The sequence below is a fragment of the Lactuca sativa genome, chromosome 2 (assembly GCF_002870075.4).
Source record: "Lactuca sativa cultivar Salinas chromosome 2, Lsat_Salinas_v11, whole genome shotgun sequence".
NCBI classification, from domain to species: Eukaryota; Viridiplantae; Streptophyta; class Magnoliopsida; order Asterales; family Asteraceae; genus Lactuca; species Lactuca sativa.
Window position 1 is genome coordinate 34,591,913 of NC_056624.2, and position 27,113 is coordinate 34,619,025.

Below are 27,113 nucleotides of genomic sequence, written 5' to 3' on the forward strand. Positions count from 1 at the left end.
GGTTAGCTTTTCCAGAATTTCGGGGCTTCGGGCTTGCGTCGGAGTTTGGATATGATATCAGGGCTTTGGGGTGGTAAAAATTGGCTAGAAAGGTGTTTAGAATGAAAGGAGAAATCAAGAATGTAAACCAAAACCCGGAGACATCGCACCCTTTTTATAGGTGGGTGAACCTCGCACTATGCTCGGTGTACCTTCGTACGTTGCGCGTAGATGCTACTTGGCTTCAGACATGTCAGTTTGAGCGAGATACGTATACAACTGCGATAGAGAAGCGACGTGGACTATCTGAGGCCTGGTGTCCGAGTACGCTGGGCGTAACCGAGTATGCAGGGCGTACTCCTTCGCACCAGCTTCGTAATTTGAGCCCAGAACTTAAAAATTCGTGACTTTCTCATACGAGCTCAGTTTTTGATGTTCTTTATATCCACACGTAGGTGATATTATACTCTACAACTTTCGTTTAGACTCCGTCGGCTAATTTTGACTTTATTTTTGAAGTTATATTTTTAACAGGCCGGGACAGGCAAGGTCCGTTAAAAATTCATAACTTCTTCATCTGACGTCCGTTGTCGTCTGTCTTTTTACCGATGTACTACAATTGACGAGACATTCGATTCTCGTTTCGGTTGTTTTGGACAAAAGTTGTTCAAACAAAAAATTGAGTTTCGAGCTGTGTACCGCTGTGTCGAAACTTAGAAAATCATAACTTCTTTGTTATAACTCGGATTTTATTGTTCTTTATATTTTTGGAAACCTTGTTACAATATCTATTACTTTATTTAATCCAAACAAGAATATTGAACAATTTATTTTTGATGCTATTTTAAGTTGAGTTTTATTGAACACGAATGACCTTGGGTTGACTTTTGTTGACTTCAAAGGCTAGAAAATAACGAGTTATTACAATACATTACAAGGCACCTGATTAATTCTGCAAAAATATTACAAATCGGTAGTGATTACTAATAACTTCAAGCCATTCAAAATTTAAGCATATGAATTACAATGCAACATATGCAAGTTAAGTTGCTGAAAAGTCGTATGACATCAAATCGAAATTAAAACATATAAATTAAGAAATCGTTCAGCTAAGTGAAGAGATGCATATTCTGAAGTTTAATCATACCTGGTGATGATGAAATTCCGATGACACTTGTAAGAATTCAATGGCTGGAGAAGTCATATGGCATCAAATCGAGGATGAAGAATTGATAATCAGTTTATGTGTGCAATGGATTGAGATGATTATACGAAGAAGAAGATGATAATTATTTGAAGAATGTGATAACAACTTGAGAATGTAGATAGCGAGAAATCTAGAGTTGCAAGCCATTCCACATAGGGTTATTTTGGTCACATTAAGAAAAGAAATGAATGTGTTCTACCGAGTTCCGCCTATTTGGATAGGACTATTATTTTAGTAAATTGTCCCATTGGACTGGGTCAAATTTTCATTTAGTTCTGTTTGGGACATGCCAAACACCATGGGAAGTTTTTTAGTTCTCTTCTATTCCACTTAGTTCTCCTCACCAAACGGGGCCTAAGGGTGAATGAAGTCATGCATCAGATCGGTAGATTTTATGGGAGGTACAAACGATACCTCCAAGGTACGACTCCTTCTTCAGTGAGTTGAGAACAATGGGTTGTGTATGTTTGATATGTGGCTTCTTTAACTTGATTCCACAATTTTCAACCCATGCAATGACCACTTGTACATTATGCTTTTATATTTTTACAAATTTTTTTTGTATGTTTTTAAATTAGTTTTATATGTTTTTAATATTTTGTAAATTAGTTTTGTATGATTTTTATTAGTTTGTGTTTATTTTAAAATTAAAAATTAAATGAGTTTAGAAAAATACATTTTTCATGTGTTTGTGGATATGAAATATGGAAAAGAGAAAGAAATAGAAAATCCAATAAGAAGCTGATATGACAGTGAGTTCACTAGATTGAGACTTGGTGTAACACCCATAATCAGAAAGACCAGGAAAGGAAAGGAAAACCCTAAGTCAAAGGGGTCAACTCGTCGAGTCTAGGGTGGAACTCGACGAGTCCGAGTGAGATCCGGGTCGAAGAATAAGTGACCGACTCGACGAGTCGGAAAGTGGAGTCGGCGAGTCCGGTCTGGATTAGGAAACCTTAAGTCCAGGGCTTTATGCACAATATAATCATCTCATTCTCTCCCTTAGGGTTCTCTATAGCCTCTCTTATCCAGAACACGAAACCCTAAGCCTCCATTTTAGCACATTCAAGCTTTCTTGCCATTTTGGGTGATTTGAAGGAAGAAGGAGGAAGGGAACCTTTGGTGATTCAAGGATTGGCTTTAGATCCAGAGTTGGTGTGGCTTTTCAGATCTCTTGAGGTAATAAGTTGGCCCTATTGCATTTAGATCTATCTTATGGTTGATTTTGGGCATTTTTTAGTATGGAGGAGGTTTATTCCGAGTTTGGAGTAGATCTGAGGTTGCTACCTCAGATCTAGGCTATTAAGGATCCAGAAAGCATTAAAGTTTATGCCAATAAGTTGTTGGTGAAGCCCCTTGGTCACAAAACCTAGCCCTAGAGTGTTTTAAGCCCATATCTCTTTGGTTTCACATAAAGTTTGCAACTTTAAGTGAGGAATAGACTTGGGAAGGGTGGATCTATGAGTTGGACCCCCTGCATGGCTCGAAAAGCCACTGTATGGATTAAGAACTGAAGCGACTCGGCGAGTCACATGGGTGAACTCGGCGAGTTGGATGAAGATGGGCATGGACTCGACGAGTTGGAAGAACAACTCGGCGAGTCTGTTGAAGATTGTCATGGACTCGATGAGTCAGGTCGCGAAGCACTAACCCCTTTTGGTTAAGACTTAGATCGGTGAGTTGAGTGGAGAATTAGTGAGTTGGGCAGGATGGGAATCATAGATCATTGAACTCGACGAGTCTTGGGGTGACTCGGCGAGTTGAGTCGTATTATGGGAGTTTCGGAATTCATGGACTCGACGATTCTTGGGGTGACTCGGCGAGTAGAGTCAGTCAAGAAGGTTAACTTGGACCAGGACTTTGAGTTTGGCAAGAGTGGACTTAGACGGTTTCTAAGAGTTCAGTTTGGGACTAAGTGTTGTATGATATTGATATTGATAGCTCGGGGAGCTAGTCGAGCAGCGGTTCAGAGAATTGTCGGTCAGCAGTCAGAGGGTTATCAGCAAAAGTTCATCAGTGCAGGTGAGTTTCCATTTGTGTGAATGGGTCTACGACCACAATGCCGGCCCATGTAGTTATGAGCAGGAAGACCCGGGGGTTAGCCCTAGGCAGTGTTTGCTAGTATGATATTCCGGACCAAGGTCCGATGTCGGGCAGGTGCCTAAGGAATGGTTTGCATGTTAGAGTATACTTGTTGTCTGTGTGATGCATGTATGTGCCTGGTAGGAAGGTGGGGGTGGGCGAGGTCCCGTATCTCACCAATAGCAGAGTATGGACGGTGTTCCATATCTCATTAGTAGCAGAGCAGGGGCGAGGCCCGAGATAGGCATGGAGTGAGTGTGGGCGTGGCTCGTATCTCACTTACCATAGGAGCTTGGACGGGGTTCCATGACTCACTAGTGACAGGACAGGGGTGAGGCCCAAGACAGGCGAGGCCCAAGGACAGGATTACAGTAGGGTATGTTCAGTTATGTGTTATATGCTAATTGTATTATGTGGTTATCAGGCGGGGCCTAGAGGCAGGCGGGGCCTAAAAGAAACAGATCTGTATCCGAGCGGGGCTTGAAGCCAGGCGGTGCCTGGAGCGGCGGGGCCGTTGTAGCGGGCGAGGCCCATAATAGCGGGCGTGGCCCAGTATATGCAGTATGTATGCTTTGTGATTGTACAGTATGTGGTAGGTTGGGGAACTCACTAAGCTTCGTGCTTAAGGTTTTCAGTTTTGGTTTTAGGTACTTCTGGTAGCGGAGGGAAGAACTTGGGGCGATCGCATGACACACACCATTGACTAGTCAGCCTGGGATGTTTTACTCTGATAATGAATCATTTTTTGAAATTAATACTCTGAATTCATGTTATAACTTATGACATGTTTTTATGATTATGGCTTTGATAAGGATTTAAAGAAAAATTTTTGGTACGGATTTTGGGATGTTACACTTGGAAGTGGCAGTACCCCATGGATCCAAAAATTTTGTTTTAAATCTTGTCGATTCTTAAGATTATCAAAACTTTCAAGGTTATGAAACCTCTTATTATTTTTTTTCATATCTTAGTCAATTCCTTACCTCACAAAATACCGGAAAAAACACAAGATGCGATTAATGAGATGTTGATAAATATTACTGTAACGACCCAATTTTCACGTCCAAAAATTTCGTTTTAAAATATTACTTTAGAAAACATTAATAATTAAAAACATTGTTTGATCAAACCATGACACAACGTAAACCATGTCTAAAAGCCAAATCATACAACCAATCACAATATCAGAGTATAAATCCCAGAGAATCTCGTAAATGCGGAAACCAGAGAGTGTGTGTGTGACATGCTGCTACCGCGCCGGCTCCTTTCCCCTAGTTGAGGAGGTACCTGAAACCAAAACTGAAAATTGTAAGCACAAAGCTTAGTGAGTTCCCCCACCGTACCACATACCATATAATCTCATAACATACATATATTGTCAGGCATATCTGGGTGCCCGACCTACCCCTTCGGCCCTCTCGACCGGACATTGCCTAGCATATCTGGGTGCTGGCCTCCCCTTCGGTCCTCTCGACCGGATACTGCCTAGCATATCTGGATGTTGGCCTCCCCTTCGGTCCTCTCGACTGGATACTGCCTAGCATATCTGGGTGCTGGCCTCCCCTTCGGTCCTCTCGACCGGATACTACCTAGCATATCTGGGTGCTGGCCTCCCCTTCGGTCCTACCGACCGGATACCTCGGGGACTATCTCCCCCTACTGTCACTAGCACATAGCATCATATCATACTAGCACATAACATAACACAGGTAGTAGTAATTCCTAGATGAATATCACAGAGACAAACATCTACATATAACTCCTACTGGTGGGCCGGCATTGTGGCCGTAGACCCACCGCTACTGGAAGGTAACTCACCTCGAAGTAGTTGCTGATCTGATCGGGAACTGACTGTCTACTGCTGCTGCTGCTGCTCCGGAAATCCTCCGGCTGCAATTCCCACAACATACTCAATCAAACACTACTAACTGTCCTTTGGGTAAAATGACCATTTTACCCCTGATCATGTCATCAAACAAAGTCAGAGTCAACTTTCAGTTGACCCGACTCGCCGAGTTAGCTTTCCAACTCGCCAAGTCCCTACCCAAACGATTGCCCTGAATCCCGTTCCTACTCGTCGAGTTAGGCGACGACTCGACGAGTTCACCTTCTAAACTGATATTTAAGTCCTTCATCCTACTCGCCGAGTTGTATGAACAACTCATCGAGTTCATCTTCATCCGACGAACACTTATGCTAAGACTCGCCGAGTTGTATGAACAACTTGCCGAGTCCATCTTCATCTGAAGAACACTTATGCTGCGACTCGCCGAGTTGTATGAACAACTCGCCGAGTCTGTTCTTGATCTAAGGAGATTGCCTTGAACTCGCCGAGTCAGGGCATTGACTCGCCGAGTACCTCCATAGATGATTTCAACTTCCGACTCACTGAGTCACACCCCGTGACTCACTGCTCACTCGACACTACGAAAAGGGGACAAACTCGGAGACTCGCGAACAGACTCGCCGAGTCACATGAACGACTCGCCGAGTCGTTGCCATGCACCCACTAAATACACAGATTTGCTCAATTCCAGTCCATGCCATTCACAGATCTGGACTTCTAGGACACGAATCACACGTAAAGTTTCCAACTTTACGTGTAGATATTCACCAATATGGATTTTAGGGTTCAAAATGCCTCAAAAGGGTAGATGTAGGGTGAACAAGCAACATGGGTCCATAAAAGTAACAGATCTGAGCTCCTGGAGCTCAATATTGCTTAGATCTAGAGGCCAATCAACTTATTACGACTTATATTGCACATACAAGCTTGGGGATTGGTTCAAGAATGACTTAAATGAAGTAATAAGTATAGAAACATGGGGAAAACGGGTTATACCTCAAAGGAACTGCTGAGAGAGCACAAAGATGCTTGGATTCCTTCCCTTCCTCTTGATCTACTTCCCTTTTGCCTCAAAACCTTCAAGATCACACCACAATTGCTTCAAACTCTAAATGAACAACTTAGAACGAGGGTTGGAAGCTCTGGGGGGGTGAATGGGGGCTGGCTTAGGGCAGATAAGTCGTTTAAATAGGGTGCAAACCCCTGAAACTTAAGGTTTCATCCAACAGCTGTGACTCGCCGAGTCCAGGATATGGACTCGCCAAGTCGCCAACTTAAACGTGTCCCGGGTCCCGCATCCACTCGGCGAGTCGGACTTATGACTCGCCGAGTCCAAGGCTAAAAGAAGAGAAATACTCAAATAAGATTTACGTACCAGGAACCAGGTGCTACAATTACACCTTAGTGACAACATATCATATTGTTAGTTAAGATGAGCGGTGTGGAAAAAACCAAAAGAAAACATCAATATAGTCATAAGTGAAGGAACTATATGATGCAAATCAGGCGGAAAACCAAAAAAAACTTGGTAACGGGAACAAAGCTCAAATTAAATGTCGTTATATAAATGACTTAATGAAAGTTCCATCAAATGGGTTGGTGTTTATTGAGGAGCATACAGAACAAGAAGAAATGGAATGAGTATGAAAGATGTTGAGAATGAAGCTCTTAAACTATATGAGATACATATGAGACAAGTGGAAACAAGTTTAATGACAAGTGGAAACAAGTTTAATGACACGATTGTTTTTAATGAGGTTATGTCTAAAAATTGAAAATGGGATTTACAACTAGACTATGATGTACATAATCACATCTTAAATGTGAAGTGGGTGATGAAGAAAGTGTTGGTAGCACAAAACGATTAGTGACTACCGAATAAGGGGACTATTGTATCAAATCCAACACATAACCACCACTAAGCGCCAAATAGTGGTGATTCAACAATTAAATGTCCAACGAGTAGAGATGCGACTAAAATAAAAGAAAAATGTAAGTCTTCTAATGAAATTGTTGCGAAAATTCATGCAATGATACTTAGTAGAGGTAGTGAACGTGGGCAGGGTGAGTCTTCTAATATCGAAGTTTTATGGAAACTAATTATAGTTTAGTGTCTGTTTGAAACGCCTCAAAAATACGACCCAAAAATTTCATTTTTCAACATAACCAAAAACCATAATCTGAGTGTCATATCATAAAACCATACGTGATGTATCTCAAACATAATAAAAACACTATGAGGGAAAAACTGTATCATATCTAAATCAAAAACTGAATCAACTCCCAGGATAAAAGCTGAAGCTGTGGTGTGTGCGATGCCATCATCCCGAGCTCTTCCCTTTGCTTGCGGAAGTACCTGAAACCAAAAACTGAAACTGTAAGCACAAAGCTTAGTGAGCTCCCCCAAACTACCACATACCATACAATAACATATCAAGCACATACTGGGGCCTTGCCCCCTCCATCGAACCGAAGTCCGAAGCTGACTGACTGGGACCTTGTCCCCTACATCGGACCGAAGTCCGAAGCTAACTGACTGGGACCTTGTCCCCTCCATCGGACCGAAGTACGAAGCTAACTGTCTGGGACCTTGTCCCCTCCATCGGACCGAAGTCCGAAGCTAACTGTCTGGGACCTTGTCCCCTCCATCGGACCGAAGTCCGAAGCTAACTGACTGGGGCCTTGCCCCTCCATCGGACCGAAGTCCGAAGCTAACTGAACACATCATATCATAACATATCAACTGGCATAAACTCACATATACTGCATACTACATCGGGCCGTTGCCCGGAACACATAACACATAAATCCTGTCTGCGCCACGAAGGCATCAAACATACTAACCACTGTATCAGATCAACATCCGAAAACTACTGCTAGCTAAACGGGTCGGCATTGTGGCCTTATACCCGTTCCTACTGGAAGGAAACTCACCTCGTGAACTGGCTGCTGAGTGAATGGCTTTGAGGGCTAACTGTTGCTGCTCCGGTATCTCCCCGGCTACAAGTCCATAAACACACTCAATCAAATACTGAACACTGCACTGGGCAAAATGACTCTTTTACCCTTGGTCAAATTCAACTCTCGGTCAAAGTCAACCCACAGTTGACCTGACTCGCCGAGTTGGGCCGCCAACTCGCCGAGTCTCTAATCTCACTTCTCAATCCTACTCGTGGCTACTCGTCGAGTATGACATCGACTCGACGAGTACCCTCTCGATCCAAGAACTCAGACAATCTTCATCCGACTCGCCGAGTCATATGAACAACTCGACGAGTTGTTCTTGAGCTTAAGAAGATTGCCTTGGACTCGCCGAGTTATATGAACAACTCGCCGAGTCCCTCCATTACCGAGTCTACCCTCAAACTCGCTGAGTCCACTCCACTACTCACTGGTCCCACTCGACACCGCTCAAAAGGAAGAAATCGGGGACTCGCGACTCGACTCGCCGAGTCGTTCCTCCGACTCGCCGAGTCACAACCATGCAACTATTCTAAACTCGATTCTGCTTGAATCCATTACATACAAATGATAAATCTGAGTCCAATAAGCTGATTTACCACGTAAAGTTTCCAACTTTACATGTACAAACACATGAAAAAGGGGATAAAGGCTAAAAAGGCACTTAAAAGGGTAGATCTAGGGTTATTATGAAAAATAGCTCCATAAAGGCAATAGATCTGGGCTCTACAACTCCTAAATGGACAGATCTAAGGATATCTCAACATAAAAGGGCTTCCATATCAACATAAGGCTTGAGAAAAGCATCAACTAGATCTAGAAGAGTTCTAATGGGGTTTTAAAGCATAAAAGGGAAGGAAATCCGAAGAATACCTCAAAGAACTCTGGTTTTCCCATGAATCTTTGCTCTACAACTCTTCTCCTTGCTCCTTTCTTCTTCTCCTTCTTCAAGCCTTCACAAATGCACACAAGATCACATAAATCACTCAAGAACGAATTAGGGTTTTCTCACAGCTCTCTGAGGGTGAAGGAGGCGAGATTGGGGGCTATATGGTGGCTTAAATAGTGGGCAACCCGGGGATTTAGGGTTTCTCACAGACAGACAGACTCGCCGAGTCGCCAGCTAACACGTGCTCGAAATCCCGTCCCTACTCGGCGAGTCAGGCTATGAACTCGCCGAGTCCCTCTTGCAACTTCAAAATAAATACCAAGGAATCATCATACCGGAGATGGGTCGTTACAATTCTCCCCCACTTATCTCAGACTTCGTCCTCGAAGTCTGCTACGGCTGAATCTGCAAATATCTCTGGGTAGTGCTCTCTCATCTCCTCCTCAGCCTCCCACGTCCACTCAAACCCCTTCCGGTGCTGCCACTGTACCTTCACTAACTGAATTTCCTTGTTCCTCAAGGTCTTGGTCTTCCGATCCAGAATCGCGACCGGCCTCTCAATATAATTTAGGCTGCTATCAACCTGAATATCCTCTAGGGGAACGACTGCTGACTCATCCACCAAACACTTCCTCAACTGAGACACATGGAAAGTGTTGTGGATCTGACTAAGCTCCTCAGGAAGATCTAACCGATAAGCAACCCGACCCACCCGGGCCAAAACCCTGAAAGGACCAATAAATCTGGGGCCCAACTTGCCCTTCTTCCGGAATCTGATGACACCCTTCTAAGGTGAGACCTTCAGAAGGACCATATCTCCCACCTGGAACTCCAAGTCCGAACGCCTCCTGTCGGCGTAGCTCTTCTACCGACTCTGCGCAGTCTGCAGTCTACTACGGACCTGCTGGATCAACTCGGTCGTCTTGAGCACCACCTCTGTGCTCCCGATGACTCGCTGACCGACCTCGCCCCAACAAATCGGGGTCCTACACTTCCTCCCATACAGCATCTCAAAGGGAGGTCGATCAATGCTCGCATGATAACTGTTGTTATACGAAAATTCCGCTAACGGAAGATACGTATCCCAACTGCCACCGAAATCTAGAACACATGCCCTAAGCATGTCCTCGAGAGTCTGAATCGTCCTCTCGCTCTGCCCGTCCGTATGAGGGTGGAAAGCGGTGCTGAAATGGAGACGAGTACCCATCTCGTCGTGGAACCGCTTCCAGAATTTGGATGTAAAACGGACATCTCAGTCTGACACCACCGATACCGGCACTCCATGACGTGCCACAATCTCTCGCACATAGATATCGGCTAACTTCTCCGCCGATATACTCTCCTGGATCGGGATAAAATGGGCACTCTTCGTCAACCGATCCACTACTACCCATATCGAATCCACTCCTCGTGCGGTCTTGGGAAGCTTGGTGACAAAATCCATGGTGATGTCCTCCCATTTCCACACGGGAATGTCTAACGGCTGCATCTTGCCGTGAGGTCTCTGGTGCTCCGCCTTGACCTTCCTGCAGGTCAGGCATCTCTCAACATACCAGGCGACGTCCCGCTTCATGCAGGGCCACCAATAATCAGGTCGAAGATCTCGATACATCTTCGTCGCCCTTGGGTGGATAGAAAATCGAGACTTATGAGCCTCGTCCATCAACACTTGCCGTACTCCACCCCAGTACGGTACCCACACCCTCCCGTGAAGCGTCAGCAATCCCCAACTGTCATAATCAAACGAGGCTACTCGGCCCACTATCCTCTCACACTTATGCCTCTCCTCCTTGAGGCCCTCCACCTGAGCCTCCTTGATCCGCTCCAACAACGGAGTGATCACTGTCATCCTCAAACACAGATCTCTGATAGGGGCCGCCGAAACTTTGCGGCTTAGGGCGTCGGCCACCACGTTGGCCTTCCCTGGATGGTAAAGGATCTCACAATCATAATCCTTTAGCACATCCAACCACCTCCTCTGCCTCATGTTCAGACTCGGCTGATCCATAAGGTACCTCAAACTCTTGTGATCCGTGTAAATAGTACAACGGACCCCATAAAGGTAATGCCTCCAAATCTTGAGGGCAAACACAACCGCCCCCAGCTCTAAATCATGGGTAGGATAATTAGCCTCGTGAGGCTTCAATTGTCTCGAGGCATAAGCTATCACATGGCCTCGCTGCATCAATACTGCTCCCATACCTGTGATCGAGGCATCACAGTAGACTACGAAGTCCTTTACTCCCTCTGGCAAGGTAAGGATTGGAGCCTCGCACAATCTCTGTCTGAGGGTCTCGAACGCTGCCTGCTGCTCAGGCCCCCAACGAAATACCACCGACTTCTTGGTCAGTCGGGTGAGTGGCACTGCTATCTTGGAGAAATCCTGAATAAATCTCCGATAATACCCTGCCAACCCTAGGAAGCTCCGAATCTCAGATGGAGACTTCGGGACCTCCCACTGCATCACGGCCTCTATCTTGGCCGGATCTACCAAAATACCCTTCTGGTTGACGAGGTGGCCAAGGAACTGCACCTCGCGCAACCAGAACTCGCATTTGGAGAACTTTGCGAAAAGTCTCTCCCTCCTCAAAGCCTCCAGCACCTCCCGCAGGTGCTCCTCATGCTGCTCCTGCGTCTTGGAATATACCAAGATATCATCTATGAATACTATCACTGACCGATCCAGCATCGGCCTGCACACGCGATTCATGAGGTCCATGAACGCGGCTGGAGCATTGGTGAGCCCAAATGGCATCACCACAAACTCATAATGACCATACCTGGTCCTGAAAGCAGTCTTCTGTACATCCTCATCTCTAACCCGCATCTGATGATAACCGGAGCGTAGATCGATCTTGGAGAACCAAGACGCTCCCTGAAGCTGATCAAACAAATCATCTATCCTCGGAAGTGGGTAACGGTTCTTCACCGTTACCTTATTCAACTCCCGATAATCTATACACATACGATGCGACCCATCCTTCTTCCTCACAAACAGGATCGGCGCTCCCCAAGGCGAACTGCTCGGCCGAATGAAACCCTTGTCTAACAGCTCCTGCAGCTGTGTAGACAACTCCTGCATCTCAGGGGGAGCAAGTCGATACGGTGCCTTGGCTATCGGAGCCGCACCAGGAATTAGGTCGATCCTGAACTCAACCTGTCTCTCAAGAGGTATCCCCGGAAAATCCTCGGGAAACACATCCGGGTAGTCTCGCACTATAGGAACATCATCAACTGTCGTCTTGCCCTTCTCCCGGGCATCCAAGACGTAAGCTACAAAACCGGCGCAACCCTGCTGAACATAGCGCCTCGCCCTTGCGACGGAACAAAAGGTCGGTCCATGCTGTGGCCTCTCGCCCTGAATCACTAACTCTCCCCCACTGGGAGTGCGAATCCTCACTAGCTGAAGCTCACAATCAATCGCCGCCCCATTGGGGCTTAGCCAATCCATGCCCACAATAACCTTATTCCCTCGCAGGGGAATAGGTACCAGGTCCACCGAAAACTGCTCATCAAACAACTGAAGAGAACACCCTCTATGCACTCTGCCGACCCTCACGGTCCTATCATCTGCTATCTTAACCTCTAGTGGACAATCCAGCTCCCCTGGAGCTCTACTAAATCTCTTGCTAAGCGCAAGCGATACGAATGATCGGGTAGCCCCCGAATCGAATAATACCATAGCAGAAATGCCGTTCATAGAGAACGACCCTAAATAAAACATACAATCATAAGCAATATTCAAATGATAATAATAATAAAGAGATGAAGGGAAGATACATACCCGTCACCACATCAGGAGTCGCTCGCGCCTCCTCTGCTGTCATCTGAAACGCCCTACTCTTCGCCACTGGCGCATCAGCTCGGCACTGCCGGCCATCTGTAATCCTCAAAGTAGCAGGGGCAGGTGTTGCCACCTTCCCTGCTGCGGCTAAGCTCGGACACTGGGACTTTTTATGTCCCCTCTGATTGCACTGAAAGCAAATCAGATCTGATGCTACAACGGCAGTAGCAGGGGCCATACAATCCCTACTCAAATGTCCAATCCGACCGCACTTGTAGCAGCCGGAACTCCCTGCCTTGCACGCTCCATCGTGCATCTTCCCACACCTACCACATCGTCCGTGGCTCGGCTGTCCCCTGGACCTGTGATCTGAAACCCTGGGCTTTTTGCCTGAACTACCTGTACCCGAAACCGCCTCCGGTTTCCTCTTCTTCTCCATCTTGAGATCAATCTCTCTCTCCCGAGCCCTAACAATCATGTCTTCCAACGTTTTACAGCTGGACTGGCTCACAAACTGGCGGATATCGCTCCGCAACATCTCATGATAACGGGCCTTCTTCATTTCCTCATCAGCTACGTACTGAGGAACGAGAAGAGCCCTCTCCCTGAACTTGGCGGCGATCTCCGCCACTGTCTCTGTAGTCTGGGTGAGGTCCTGAAACTCCCTAGCTAACTGCTGCACCTCAATAACCGGTGCAAACTCCGCCCTGAACCTAGTAGAGAAGTCAGCCCAGGTCATGGCGTCCAATGCTGCATCATCTCCAATGGTATGCCCAACCTCCTCCCACCAATCCCGTGCCCTGTCCTTCAGAAGACAGGATGCCAATCTGACCTTGTCCCCCTCAGGACACCTGCTAGTGCGGAAAGCGTTGGCCACATCCGCCAACCATCTAGTACTCGCTATGGGGTCCCGCGCCCCATGATAGTCCGGAGCTCCACATGCCATGAACTCCCTGAATGTAAGGGTGCGCGACCCCATCATGGCCGCCACCTCGGCACGGAAGGTGCCCAATCTCTCATCCATCAGCTCTAGAATTCCCTCCTTGATCGAACCGAAGATCACAGGAGTCTGCTCTAAAATGATGCGCGTAATCTCCGAAGAAAGAAACTCTCGGGTCTGCTCATCCATGCGCTCGTCCCCCGAGCCTGAATCTGATCCCTCCCCGGCACCTCCACTGCCGGCTGCTGGTCTGGAACGCAAAACCACCATTCTGAAACACATCACAACTACATCAGAAAACGGAAATATCTCAAGGGATCATTGATACTACAACTAGCTTCCTGGTCTTGTCTCAGCCTTTCTTGATTCGAGTACGGATCCTCTGCTTTCAGTAGTACGGGCCCATACTACCTTCCACATCTATCCGTACTTTCTTCAAGAACTGCCTTGACTCTACCAAGTCACTTCTACTACTACTGATCTCTGCTACTCTCATCCTAGGCTTGCCCTAGGGAAACCTCAGACTCAACTCAACTAGTCCTCAGCTGCTGAAGGTCTCCTTATAATGCTAGTTAGCCACCACCTGAACACCATCACATGTGACGAGGATCAGATAATCCTTCAAGTAAAAGACTCGTCCCTATAACGGTTGGACTCAAACAAGAGCTGCGCAATAGGGCCAATTCCAGCACTCTGGGATTATTCAACCCTGATCACATGTGGTGTGACGTGTTCACCTAATGGCTAACTCCCATCACTCAGAACCCCACAAAGCACGAAGCAAGCAGTATTCGGATAAAGGAAACATACTCAGGCAAAACTATTCTCATAACGAGAAACTGTACTAGCATACAATGCTAAGCTCATACTATCAGGCATAACCTAAACAGGCTATTCTACTGCTGTCTACTCAATACTAGCATGCAATACTCATAAAGCTGTAACACATAAAGCAGGCACATAAGGCATCCTCCTAGATCCTTAGTCCTATACTAGCATGCTGTTCTACTGGAACTGAAACTGAACAAATAACTTGTATGGGTAATTTGGGAGTACTTACTTGAGCTCGGCTGATCGCATGCACCACACCCTTATCTCATTTAAAAATTTCTTTCTTTCTAAGTGCTTTCAAAATTCTTTAGGAAAACATTTTTTTTTTAAATCTTTTTATTTCCCCTTAGTTTGAGTTCAGATACACCCGGAAGTGTATCCGAATCCCTCAAACCAAGGCTCTGATACCAACTTGAAACGACTCAAAAATACGACCCAAAAATTTCATTTTTCAACATAACCAAAAACCATAATCTGAGTGTCATATCATAAAACCATATGTGATGTATCTCAAACATAATAAAAACACTATGAAGGAAAAACTGTATCATATCGAAATCAAAAACTGAATCAACTCCCAGGATAAAAGCTGAAGCTGTGGTGTGTGCGATGCCATCATCCCGAGCTCTTCCCTTTGCTTGCGGAAGTACCTGAAACCAAAAACTGAAACTGTAAGCACGAACCTTAGTGAGTTCCCCCAAACTACCACATACCATACAATAACATATCAAGCACATATTGGGGCCTTGCCCCCTCCATCGAACCGAAGTCCGAAGCTGACTGACTGGGACCTTGTCCCCTACATCGGACCGAAGTCCGAAGCTAACTGACTGGGACCTTGTCCCCTCCATCGGACCGAAGTCCGAAGCTAACTGTCTGGGACCTTGTCCCCTCCATCGGACCGAAGTCCGAAGCTAACTGACTGGGGCCTTGCCCCTCCATCGGACCGAAGTCCGAAGCTAACTGAACACAGCATATCATAACATATCAACTGGCATAAACTCACATATACTACATACTACATCGGGCCGTAGCCTGGAACACATAACACATAAATCCTGTCTGAGCCACGAAGGCATCAAACATACTAACCACTGTATCAGATCAACATCCGAAAACTACTGCTAGCTAAACATGCCGGCATTGTGGCCTTAGACCCGTTCCTACTGGAAGGAAACTCACCTCGTGAACTGGCTGCTGAGTGAATGGCTCTGAGGGCTAACAGCTGCTGCTCCGGTATCTCCCCGGCTACAAGTCCATAAACACACTCAATCAAATACTGAACACTGCACTGGGCAAAATGACTCTTTTACCCTTGGTCAAAGTCAACTCTCGGTCAAAGTCAACCCACAGTTGACCTGACTCGCCGAGTTGGGCCGCCAACTCGCTGAGTCTTTAATCTCACTTCTCAATCCTACTCGTGGCTACTCGTCGAGTATGACATCGACTCGACGAGTACCCTCTCGATCCAAGAACTCAGACAATCTTCATCCGACTCGCCGAGTCATATGAACAACTCGACGAGTTGTTCTTGAGCTTAAGAAGATTGCCTTGGACTCGCCGAGTTATATGAACAACTCGCCGAGTCCCTCCATTACCGAGTCTACCCTCAAACTCGCTGAGTCCACTCCACTACTCACTGGTCCCACTCGACACCGCTCAAAAGGAAGAAATCGGGGACTCGCGACTCGACTCGCCGAGTCGTTCCTCCGACTCGCCGAGTCACAACCATGCAACTATTCTAAACTCGATTCTGCTTGAATCCATTACATACAAATGATAGATCTGAGTCCAATAAGCTGATTTACCACGTAAAGTTTCCAACTTTACGTGTACAAACACATGAAAAAGGGGATAAAGGCTAAAAAGGCACTTAAAAGGGTAGATCTAGGGTTATTATGCAAAATAGCTCCATAAAGGCAATAGATCTGGGCTCTACAACTCCTAAATGGACAGATCTAAGGATATCTCGACATAAAAGGGCTTCCATATCAACATAAGGCTTGAGAAAAGCATCAACTAGATCTAGAAGAGTTCTAATGGGGTTTTAAAGCATAAAAGGGAAGGAAATCCGAAGAATACCTCAAAGAACTCTGGTTTTCCCTTGAATCTTTGCTCTACAACTCTTCTCCTTTCTCCTTTCTTCTTCTCCTTCTTCAAGCCTTCACAAATGCACACAAGATCACATAAATCACTCAAGAACGAATTAGGGTTTTCTCACAGCTCTCTGAGGGTGAAGGAGGCGAGATTGGGGGCTATAAGGTGGCTTAAATAGTGGGCAACCCGGGGATTTAGGGTTTCTCACAGACAGACAGACTCGCCGAGTCGCCAGCTAACACGTGCTCGAAATCCCGTCCCTACTCGGCGAGTCAGGCTATGAACTCGCCGAGTCCCTCTTGCAACTTCAAAATAAATACCAAGGAATCATCATACCGGAGACGGGTCATTATACTGTTTTATTTTCAGTATGCTTTTAATATATTTGTAAGATATTTTATTATTTATTTGTATCTGTAACATCCAAAAATATGGTCCCAAAAATTTCAGTTTTAAATAGATAAAATAGTGTCTTCAAATATCATTCATACATCTCAACAAAACCAACGTATCAAATGTTATAAAAATTAGAGTAAATGTCATATGCGGAATCCCAATAGTGTGTGCGATGCAGTCAACATGAGCACTTCCTCTTGGAACCGAAACTACCTGAAACATAAAATAAAAACAGTAAATACAAAGCTTAGTGAGCTTTCCCAAGATACCGCATACCAAAATTATCACATAATGGGCCCCGCCCGATAAGAATACATATACAAGCATATACAAGTATCACACAGGTAACAAGTATATCAACATAATCATCAAGAATCGGCCTTCGTGCCTTAGACCTGCTAAACCTGATGAGGAAAACTCACCTCGAAAAACCGAAAGAAGTGAATGATCCTTAACTGCTGGTCCTACAGCTCCCCGAGCTATCAATTGCCAAAAGCAACTAATTAACCACTAGGATCTACATCATTAATCAAAACTCCCTACTTGGGGTAAAAAGACTATTTTATCATAACTTGGTCCAAGAATGAAACCCCAAATCACAATCCAATTGTCCAAAAGTTAACAGTCTAACAAGGCCCAATCATATGACCCAATTTCCAATTGGGCCCAATCCCTTTGCATGAGCCTTAGCCTAAGGCACAATAATGCTTCGTTAACCCAAAAGATTCGATTCCAAATGGCCTACTAAGGCCCAAGACACAAAATCCATGCAAGTAGCCCATCTGAGGCCCAAACAACGCAAAGCCCAAAACCATCAAGTACGGTGGGCGTACTCAACTGTACGCTAAGTATACAGGCTGCATGGCTTGTACGTTACGCATACTAGCTTATTCGCCTAATGTACTCACCCATTAAACCATAATCTCAATAAGCACTTAAATTCAATTATTGTTGTTTTCGGTGATTCAAGGGATAATAGAGGCGTAAATAATTCATCAATATAAATTCTATCTTCTGTTTTGAATGTAATACTATGATGTGAATTTGTTAATGCATCGCTTATTTGATATATAATAGTAAACAGATGATTACCTTTTAGAATAAAATTTTGTCTTAATAATTTATATCGTACGGTAATACTATTACTTAAATTTTTATCTTTAAGGTTTAATCCTAACTGAATATTGATACTAAATTTTATTTTTCCTTCTATTAAATTACATTTTCCTTTTGCAATAATATTTTCTTGATCATGAATTATACGATCCTCTCTTATTTCTAATTCTATTGAGGTATCTAAATCACTAGAAGTACTTTTTAAAATTATTTGAATTATTGATATGTGAATATAGGCAATTTTTAATCTATCTATCTCTTTAATATTATATAATGATAATGATTTCTTATTTGTTGTTTATTTATTATAGGTATTAGGTGTGAGACCCATGTATTACACGAGTTGATTTAAAAAAAATTAAATATTAAAGCGTAAACATAAAATATTTTTTAATGTACAACTTTAAAATAAAAAAAGAAAGAAACATATTTATTGCAATTTAATATCATATATATGATATTTAATACTTTACATATATTAGTATATGACTTTAAGTTTAAAAATTGAAACAAATCAAAAATTGACAAGTTGATAATATTTATTTCAAAAATACCATAAAATGACAAGTGTTAAAACTCATGAGAGATTGACATGTGGCAAAATAATCATTCATTTATTAAGAAACATAATAATCTTACCTTGAGTTGATTCTATAGGTATAGGTTCTTCTCCTATGATTTTTCCATAATATATAATATTTTTTCTAGAAAAGAAGTTTTTTAAAGTGTTATATTTAAAATTTTGTTTTTCTTAATGTAAAATTTGTTTTTCGTATAACGTCTTTATTAATATTGTTTTTATTAATGAGGGCATCAAAAGTATATCTTGATTCGTATTCTTTGTTACTAATAATTATTGATGACTTTTCTATTTCTTGAGACATATTTAATAAACTAATTTTGTTATTTTATCTTCAAGATTTTTTATTTGTTATTGTTGCCAATTTATACTATTGTTTACTATACGTGTCACTTCAATATTATATATGATATTAGATATAGACGTATTAAACTATGTTTTTAAAAAAGAAAGAAGATTTTTAGCTTCTTTGATTGTTTTACGAAAAAAAATTAATTATTGTTTACACGTTTCTAGACTAGTAAGATTCATAATTCTAGCTCTGATACCAAAATGAAATAACAAAAGCATGAAAGAATAATAAAGATAAATAGATAGACTAACCTGAATATTGTGGTTTTAATGAATGATATGAACTTAGATGTTGGATGCACTTTGATGTTCATAAATATAAATTTCCTCGGGGAAATCAACTTTTATTCCTGTCACCAAGTTCTTTATGCAATATGTATATATAATAATGTGATTGAAGTAAGAGTGATGTGAGTCCTTTTTTCGTAATATGTTTATAATAATATGAGAAGAATAATTGCGTTTGTCGTATTAGAATAATAGCTTGCAATAATAGATTGTAATAATATAAGTTTATCGTTTGTAATCGTATGTGTACTAGACTCTTGAAGAGTCTATAAGTGTATATAAATAGGGCGCTGCCCATTATAAATGAAGCAGAGTTGTTTTGTGTAAAACTTGAATACTCTTAAGCTTTTATCTGTTGAAATTTATATTTCTGAATAGACTGCATCCAACATCTAAGTTCTATCATCCATTATAATCACAATATTCAAATTAGTCTATCTATTTATCTTTATTATTCTTTCGTACATCCGTTATTTCATTTTGACTCATGCTCTTCTTAAAAACACTTTTAGAATCATTTCGCCAAAAAAAAACAACAAAGTGATAGGAGTGACAGTAATCAAACTAATAATGAATTTTAATAACTTTATGTCATTACAAATTTCATAGATGGGCTATATTGCAACTTTCCATTCAATTCCAAAGACATAATGAATAACAACACCCTCGCATAAAGAATAAAAATAATCAAATCCATTCCATCAGATCAAACAAACAAATTTTTACTTTTTTTTATATCATTCGTATTCCACGAACCATTCAATTTCATTCTTTCTCTAGCTCCATCATCCCAAACCCTATTTGGGAAGCTCAATCCAGTGCAATTCGAGTTCAACTTCACCACATTCAACGTTTTGCAATCTAAGAGTCATACCTTGAACGACCTTTCCATCTTTAAAAGTTACACAACTTTCTTCGGACAAACAATTATTCCTATCAGGTTTTATCGTTTTGAGGACGGTCCCATTTGGGACAGTGTCTATGGATTTTACTACATTGTAAAATGGTTTGATGCTAAATTGGGCATCTCCCATCTCGTCATCTTTAGTAAATATGTCATGGTCAAACACCATCTGCAGATATACATACAAGAAAAAAAAATGCTTAAACGTTTATTTATTTGATATTATTTTGTTTTTTTTTCTGGATTTATGCAAGAAAGTGGTTTTAGACAAAATATGCAACAATGTTTCACTCTTTTTAAAGTTTGGGCACCCATATAAAAGGTCTAAAGTTAAACATTAAGAGTTCCAATCAGGGATGGTTGGGAGAATGATGTGCTAGTCGGGAACCAATTTTTCACTTTTTTAAACCAATTTTTTGCAACAATGTTTTACTTTTTTTTAATGAAAAGTTGTTGAACTTGTTTTTTTTTATTATTTTTTTACCAATTTATGCAAAAATGTTTTACTTTTCTACTCATTTATTCAACAATGTTTCATTATTTTTACCAATTTATGAAACAAACGTTTCACTCCTTTTTACCCATTTATGCAAACGTAGTTTCACCAATGCAAAAATGTTACTTTTACCAATTTAGGCAACACAATTTTTTTTTTACCAATTTATGCAACAGGCACAAATTGTGCGGCTAACATTTTAGTAGGTTAAACATGTTTTCGGTAAAATATTGCATCTTTTGATCCTAAAATAGAACATTGTTGCAAATTTGTATAAGAAAACCACTTAATTGCATAATTAGGAAAATTATCAATTGTTGTTGATTAAATCCACACATAACCTAATTGAGAAATGGTAGATTTATGTCACACAACTCAAGTACTTCTTGCTAGTTCTCGGCCCATTGTAGTGTTCTTTTCTTAAAAGTCAACAAACAAACCGATACACCATGAATTATAGAAATGCACTACTATACCACTGGAACAATATCAACTTAATAAAATTATGGTTTTACCACTAAGCTAACTTTAGAGCATGTTTAAGAATTATAGATTTATTTATGAACTCTCCTTCATTTCAGGGGGAAAAAGGAAAGAAGAAAAAGTTACCTATGATTTTTGTGTGTCAAATCTAAATTCCAACTTGACATTGATTATGAGTATTTTTAAAGAAACTGCTACATATATGAAAAACTACTATAAGGAAAAATATATAGATTAATATTGACATCAAATTGAATCGACATTAAAATATGGGATAACAGTTTTATATTTGAGAGGTGGTGATATTAGATTCTAGCATATGCTGATTATCTTGTAAGATTTTGGTAAATTCCGTATCTATATTGATTATTTTAACTTAGATTTAGAAACTTGTTTGACATTTTAGAAAATATCAGAATTTACAGGAGAAAACGGGAATAAAATGATATGTCTAAATTTATGAAAAATGATAGAAGTGTCTAAATTTATGAAAGCTGAAAGTATGTTGTTGTTTTTAGGTTGTAGGGGTTTAATACGGAAATAATGATTGATGGATTTGTGTGATTTTTGATCATTGCGTGATAATGGGATTAATCTGTATTTAAGATTATTGATGTATATGATGTTCGTATAATCAGTTTTACCGACTTGATTGGTCTAAATTATTATAAAAGCGTAATTAAAAAGGTTTAACAAACATAAATTGTAAAAAGCTTTTTGAAACTCTTTAAACGTTTTTTTTAAAACCTCTAAAAAGGAATCATCAGTTTTAAACATTTTTACTTACGATTTCAAACTTTTAAACCTTTTTGTTATGGTAATTTCCAATATTCCTATATTTAAAAAAAAGTTTAAAAAGACTTGTAAAAAAGTTTAAATATGTTATAAAAAATTTGTAAAAAAGTTCAATAAGATTGTAAAAAAGTGTAAAAAAATACTAAAAAAAATTATAAAAATGCGTAAAAAGCCTTAAAAAAATTGTTGCAAAAAGTTCATAAAAAATACGGGACAATTTTGTAAAAGCAATGGACCAAAATTGTAACAAATTGAAAACTTGGGCCAACGGTGTAAATATGTAAACGACCTAGTAAAGTTGTAATAGCAAGTCAAAACATATAAGCTCTAAGCTCGTTACCTTTTTATACAGTAAATTGGGTTTGTTAGAAACTTAAAGAAAATTTAAATATTTTGTTTGGTGAAATAAGTGATAACCATTGTTAAAACTAGAGGTGTCCATAAGGTTAAATCCTCAATTTATATACAAATCGGATTACCTAAATAGAAAACTAGAGATAAAAGGGTATATCAAGAATAAAGTAAACCTATACTACAAATATATTATCTAAAACATTCTCACTAGGAATTTTTACCTAATGCTTGTATTTTCATGACATGTGGTTGGTTACTTCATTAATGTACCTGTTGTTCAATACAATTTGCAATTTTAAGTTAAAAATTAAAATCCATTTCTAAGTGATTCACGTGTATTCTTTTACCTAAAAAGGTAGGATTTTCACTTTTTCAGTATATATGCCATTATTATGGTAAATCTAATTAACATAAGTGAATAATTTCACATAAAATAACTAACAGGTATTATACTAGAAATTTCATGATGAGAATATGATAAATTTAAGAAATAATTGTATATGTAAGATACTTACCAACTTAATTGGAAGTTCTGGATTTTCAACAGGAAGAGTCAAATCTTCTTCCCACACTGGGTTAAGCTCTTTATCAATAATACGGGTTTTCAGTGTCTATGTCAAATAAACAAAAAGTAAACATTTATTTAGGTGGAAAAAATGAAAAGAAAAACTAAGGACAAAAAACAAGCAAGTTTCAATATATGCATGAATCCCTCCCATTACATAAACTAATTAAAAAAACATAATTCATGTTAACACTAAATGAAAATATGCATTAATGTATAGTAGTTCCATTCTTTTCGACTTAAGGGACTTAACAAGGACATGACTTAATTAATCAGGTAAGCTTATATATGGGTGTTGATTTTTTGACCCAATGCATTTATAACTATAATGATCATGACTACATCTAATTAATAGCTAAAAATGCCATCAATACAATTTTCATGTCAGTGCTTCTTGATCGATTGATCATCACATATCTAAAGGAATTACATTCTATCAGTTCAATTCGTTATATTGTCATATATTGTTCTACTGAAGAAATTAGCATGCATGCATGTAATTAATCGAATGAAAGTGAAAGAGCATACGCTTAGAAGAAAAAAGAAAGGATATATATATTAACCTGGTCGCCCATTGCGACTACGACATAAGGATCGCTGGATTTGAAATCACGTATCGCTAGATCTATACCTCTTTTAATCCTAATTCTAAGAAGACCCAGCAAATTATCCATTACGCAACAATATTAAAACCTCCGCCCATACAATGATCCTGAAATTCAAATCGGGAAGATGAAAGAAGGTGCTAGTGATCCTAAATTGAAATATCGAATGAATGTAGGGTTTATATTTTCTGGGAATCGGGAAAAGGATTTGGGTTTGGGGATAGGGGGAACATGCATTTGGGTTGGCTTTGTTCATCAACGTGAGGTGGGTTGCCAATTGCCACCATCAATTCTGTATATGAATGACCATGAAAGGACATGAAATCTCATTGGTGATGGTGATACACATGTTCTTTCTCGATTTTTTTTTGCATGGGAAGTGTTATCATTAAAAAATTATTAAGAAAAAAAAATATTAATTTTGACATAATAGAAAAAAGGGCTTATGACGTTTTGGTCTTTTTCCAAATTATACAACATTTATTTTTATACAAAATATGCAACGATTTTTCGATCTACGAATATATAATGCAACCATTTAATTCATATATATATATATATATATATTAATTCCCAGAGGGTTTAAGGAACGGTCAACTTTTCTTACTTTTTATTTTTACCACATTTTTTCCTTTTGTTCTTGTGGCTGAAGTTTAGAGTTTTTTGGTTTTTACCACCGTCGTATGTGGATTAACTTCTTTATGATATATTCTTTATTTTTTTTGGCTTGTTATTTATTTATAATATATTTTCTGATTTTTTTGGTTCCTTACCACGTGTTTGTTGATTACGTCCTAACTCATTACATTATCCCACTCATTTTGCCACATCGACTAATTCTCTTCTCTTCCAGGTTTTCCTTCCGTTTTCTCTTCCCGCCCTATTTTCTAGGTTTGTGTTCTTTGATTTGTGTTTTTTTGGCTTTTGATGTGTCCTTGATTCATCTATACTCTGTCGTCGAACGCTCGGTTTTCAATTTGTAGTTGTTTATGCTTCAAACTTTCTTATTTTCTTCCCTTTTCCTTCTGAATTTTGGGTGGGTTTTTCATAACTCATGAGCGGTAAGCGTAAGAGAAGTTCTGATTTCGATGTTGGGTCGTCCTCGTCGGTAGGGAAGCCTCGCAAACGCCGACAGTGTCCTCGATTGGCTGGGTTTGTACCGCCTGATATGCCTTCGCCCTTTCCTTTTTATGACGACCTGGGAGATTGCAGTTTCCTTTGTGAATTTTGTGGTGCCTTCTTTTGGTACTCTGAGAGAGTGTTATCTAAATCACAAAAGAACCATCCATGTTATAGTCGTTGTTGCAGGTCAGGAACTGTTATATTGCCCTATCCTTTTAAACCTCCCGTTGTGTTATCTACTATGTATGCTGATCCATCTTTTAGACAAAACATTAGGGCTTATAACAGCATGTTTGCTATGACATCTTTTGGAGCAGAGATAGATGAAGATATTAATAAAGGTACCGGTCCTTATGTATTCAAACTTTCAAGTCAGGTGTCACATTGGGTGGGTTCTTTTTCGCCAGAAGATAGTAAAGGTCCAAGGTTTTTGCAGTTATATATGGTTGACACAGACCACGAACTCTCTAATAGACTATCTGCTTTTCGAGATCCAACAAAACAACCTTTAGACCCAAAAGTTGTTCAAGTACTCATGGATATACTCACGGTTCATAATGAATACGTTCAGACTTTTAAGACAGTCAAAGAAATTGCTGCTGAAAGAGATTTAGATGAATACTCGGTTTGTCTTTTCAATGACGTTCCTGATTGACGATATGGTCCTCCTGCACCCGGGACCTTAGGATGTATTGTTCTTGGTGATGACTCTTTTGGTAATAAGTACGGTATAATTATACATTCAAAGTCCGGTCGGCCACAGCATGTTAGTAAGCTTCACCTAAGTTACATGCCACTACAATACCCATTACTCTTTCCTTATGGTGAGGACGGGTGGTCTCCGCCTTTAAAGCTACTGAATGAAACGGGTTCAAATGCTAGAAATCTCACTGTAAATATGTACTACAGCTATCAAATACATGCACAAAATGGTGTTCAGTCTCTTATACTAAATTCATCCAGCTTATTTCAGCAATATTTGGTTGATGCTTACATAAGTATAGTGCAAGGCAGGCTTGACTTCTATCAAAATAATCAAGATAAACTTAGATCCGCCTACATAAGCGGGATTTATGACGCACTTTCTAATAGTGATACCGAAAGTCTTTCTGTTGGGAAACGGGTTCTTTTACCACCATCTTTTCTTCGAGGACCACGGTATATGTATAGTCATTATCAAGATGCGCTCTGCATTTGTAGAGAACATGGAAATCCACAATACTTTTGTTGGAACAAACCCTGCAACTTTCAAATAAATATGAAAGAAAAACAAAAGTTGTTCTCTGTTGTTGCTGTACACGAACAGAAAAGAAGAAGAGGAAACAGGAAACTGATTTCTATTCAAAAGGCTGGACACACCAATCCAAAAATAAAAGGGCTATAAATAGCCTACAAATACACAACGGAAACATAGAAAACCAAACTAAAACCTAGCCACTAGAATAGGACACTATAAGACCAAGTATACCACGTTTTCTTGCCTTGAACCTGGTCAAATTTCCTTTATTCAAATACTAAATAAAACAAATAAAAGACTAATCTCTTTTGACCCAAACCCATTATTCAAACCAGCCCATCCATGTCAAGATTATCCAACACTCACCCCCTTAATCTTGACAGTAATCTGATTCCTCAAAGCAGTGCTGGCTCATCATCATCTTGAATCATATTAGCTTCTTCTTCCTTTATTTCTTTCTTAGGACACTCAGCCGCATAATGTCCATATTCTTGACAATTATAGCATTTAATATGTCTCTTGTCTCGATACATACCTTGCTCCCTTCGATCTTCATAGCTTGGAACAGACCATCTCGACCTCTACCACGACTTCTTCCTTGACCCCGACCTCTTCCTTGTCCAGATTGATCTTGATTGAAGTTACCACGCTTGGTTCTCTCTTCCTATTCTTCTTTTGACAATAAAAGTTTGTTTTGATTTTGATCATTATCATCTTCATCAAGAACATTGATTCTCTCTTCATATGCCTTCAACCTTCCCACAGCTTCCTCAAGTGACATGTCCTTTATCTCGGAGTATTGCTCAATCGATGCAACAATCTGCAAAAACTTCTTAGGAACTGAATTTAGTAGTTTTCTTACCACTATCTCATCCTCCAAGCTAGACCCAAGACTCTTGAATTTGGATGCAATTTCACTAAGTTTCCCCCGAAAACTCATCAATCGTGTCACCCTCTTTCATTTTCAACATCTCTAGCTCGGTTCTAAGTGTTTGCAGTCTCGCCTTTTGAACTTTTTCGGCTCCCAAATACCGCACACGAAGCGCTTCCCACACATCTTTTGCATCCTTATGCTTAGCCACTTGAAGTAATATATCTTCAGGTAGAGTTTGAAACACAAATGCTCTTGCCATTAAATTTTTCTTTGCCTCTACCGCTTTTCCAGTTTCTGGATTAACGGCTTCCCATAAGTCGTATGCTTGTAA

The 27,113-nt window shown here is 40.6% G+C and overlaps 1 protein-coding gene across 1 annotated transcript; it reads right to left on the reverse strand.

The window, feature by feature from the left end:
* Window positions 1-19,987: 19,987 nt before the first annotated feature.
* Window positions 19,988-23,732, reverse strand: LOC111893792 (protein C2-DOMAIN ABA-RELATED 4). The gene is made up of 3 exons (XM_023889875.3): window positions 23,508-23,732; window positions 22,895-22,990; window positions 19,988-20,420 (listed from the first exon to the last, which is right to left on the reverse strand). The coding sequence occupies exons 1-3, from the start codon at window positions 23,616-23,618 to the stop codon at window positions 20,145-20,147; spliced, it is 483 nt and encodes a 160-aa protein (XP_023745643.1). The 5' UTR covers window positions 23,619-23,732; the 3' UTR covers window positions 19,988-20,144.
* Window positions 23,733-27,113: the final 3,381 nt, after the last annotated feature.

What these genes read in the sequence shown, in the direction of transcription:
- LOC111893792 (XM_023889875.3), bottom strand. Translation starts at nt 23,618, where the DNA reads ATGGATAATTTGCTGGGTCTTCTTAGAATTAGGATTAAAAGAGGTATA. An exon ending in TAGTCGCAATGGGCGACCAG is followed by an intron (nt 22,991 to 23,507) that starts GTTAATATATAT and finishes TATTTGACATAG; the next exon opens with ACACTGAAAACCCGTATTAT. An exon ending in CAGAACTTCCAATTAAGTTG is followed by an intron (nt 20,421 to 22,894) that starts GTAAGTATCTTA and finishes GTATATCTGCAG; the next exon opens with ATGGTGTTTGACCATGACAT.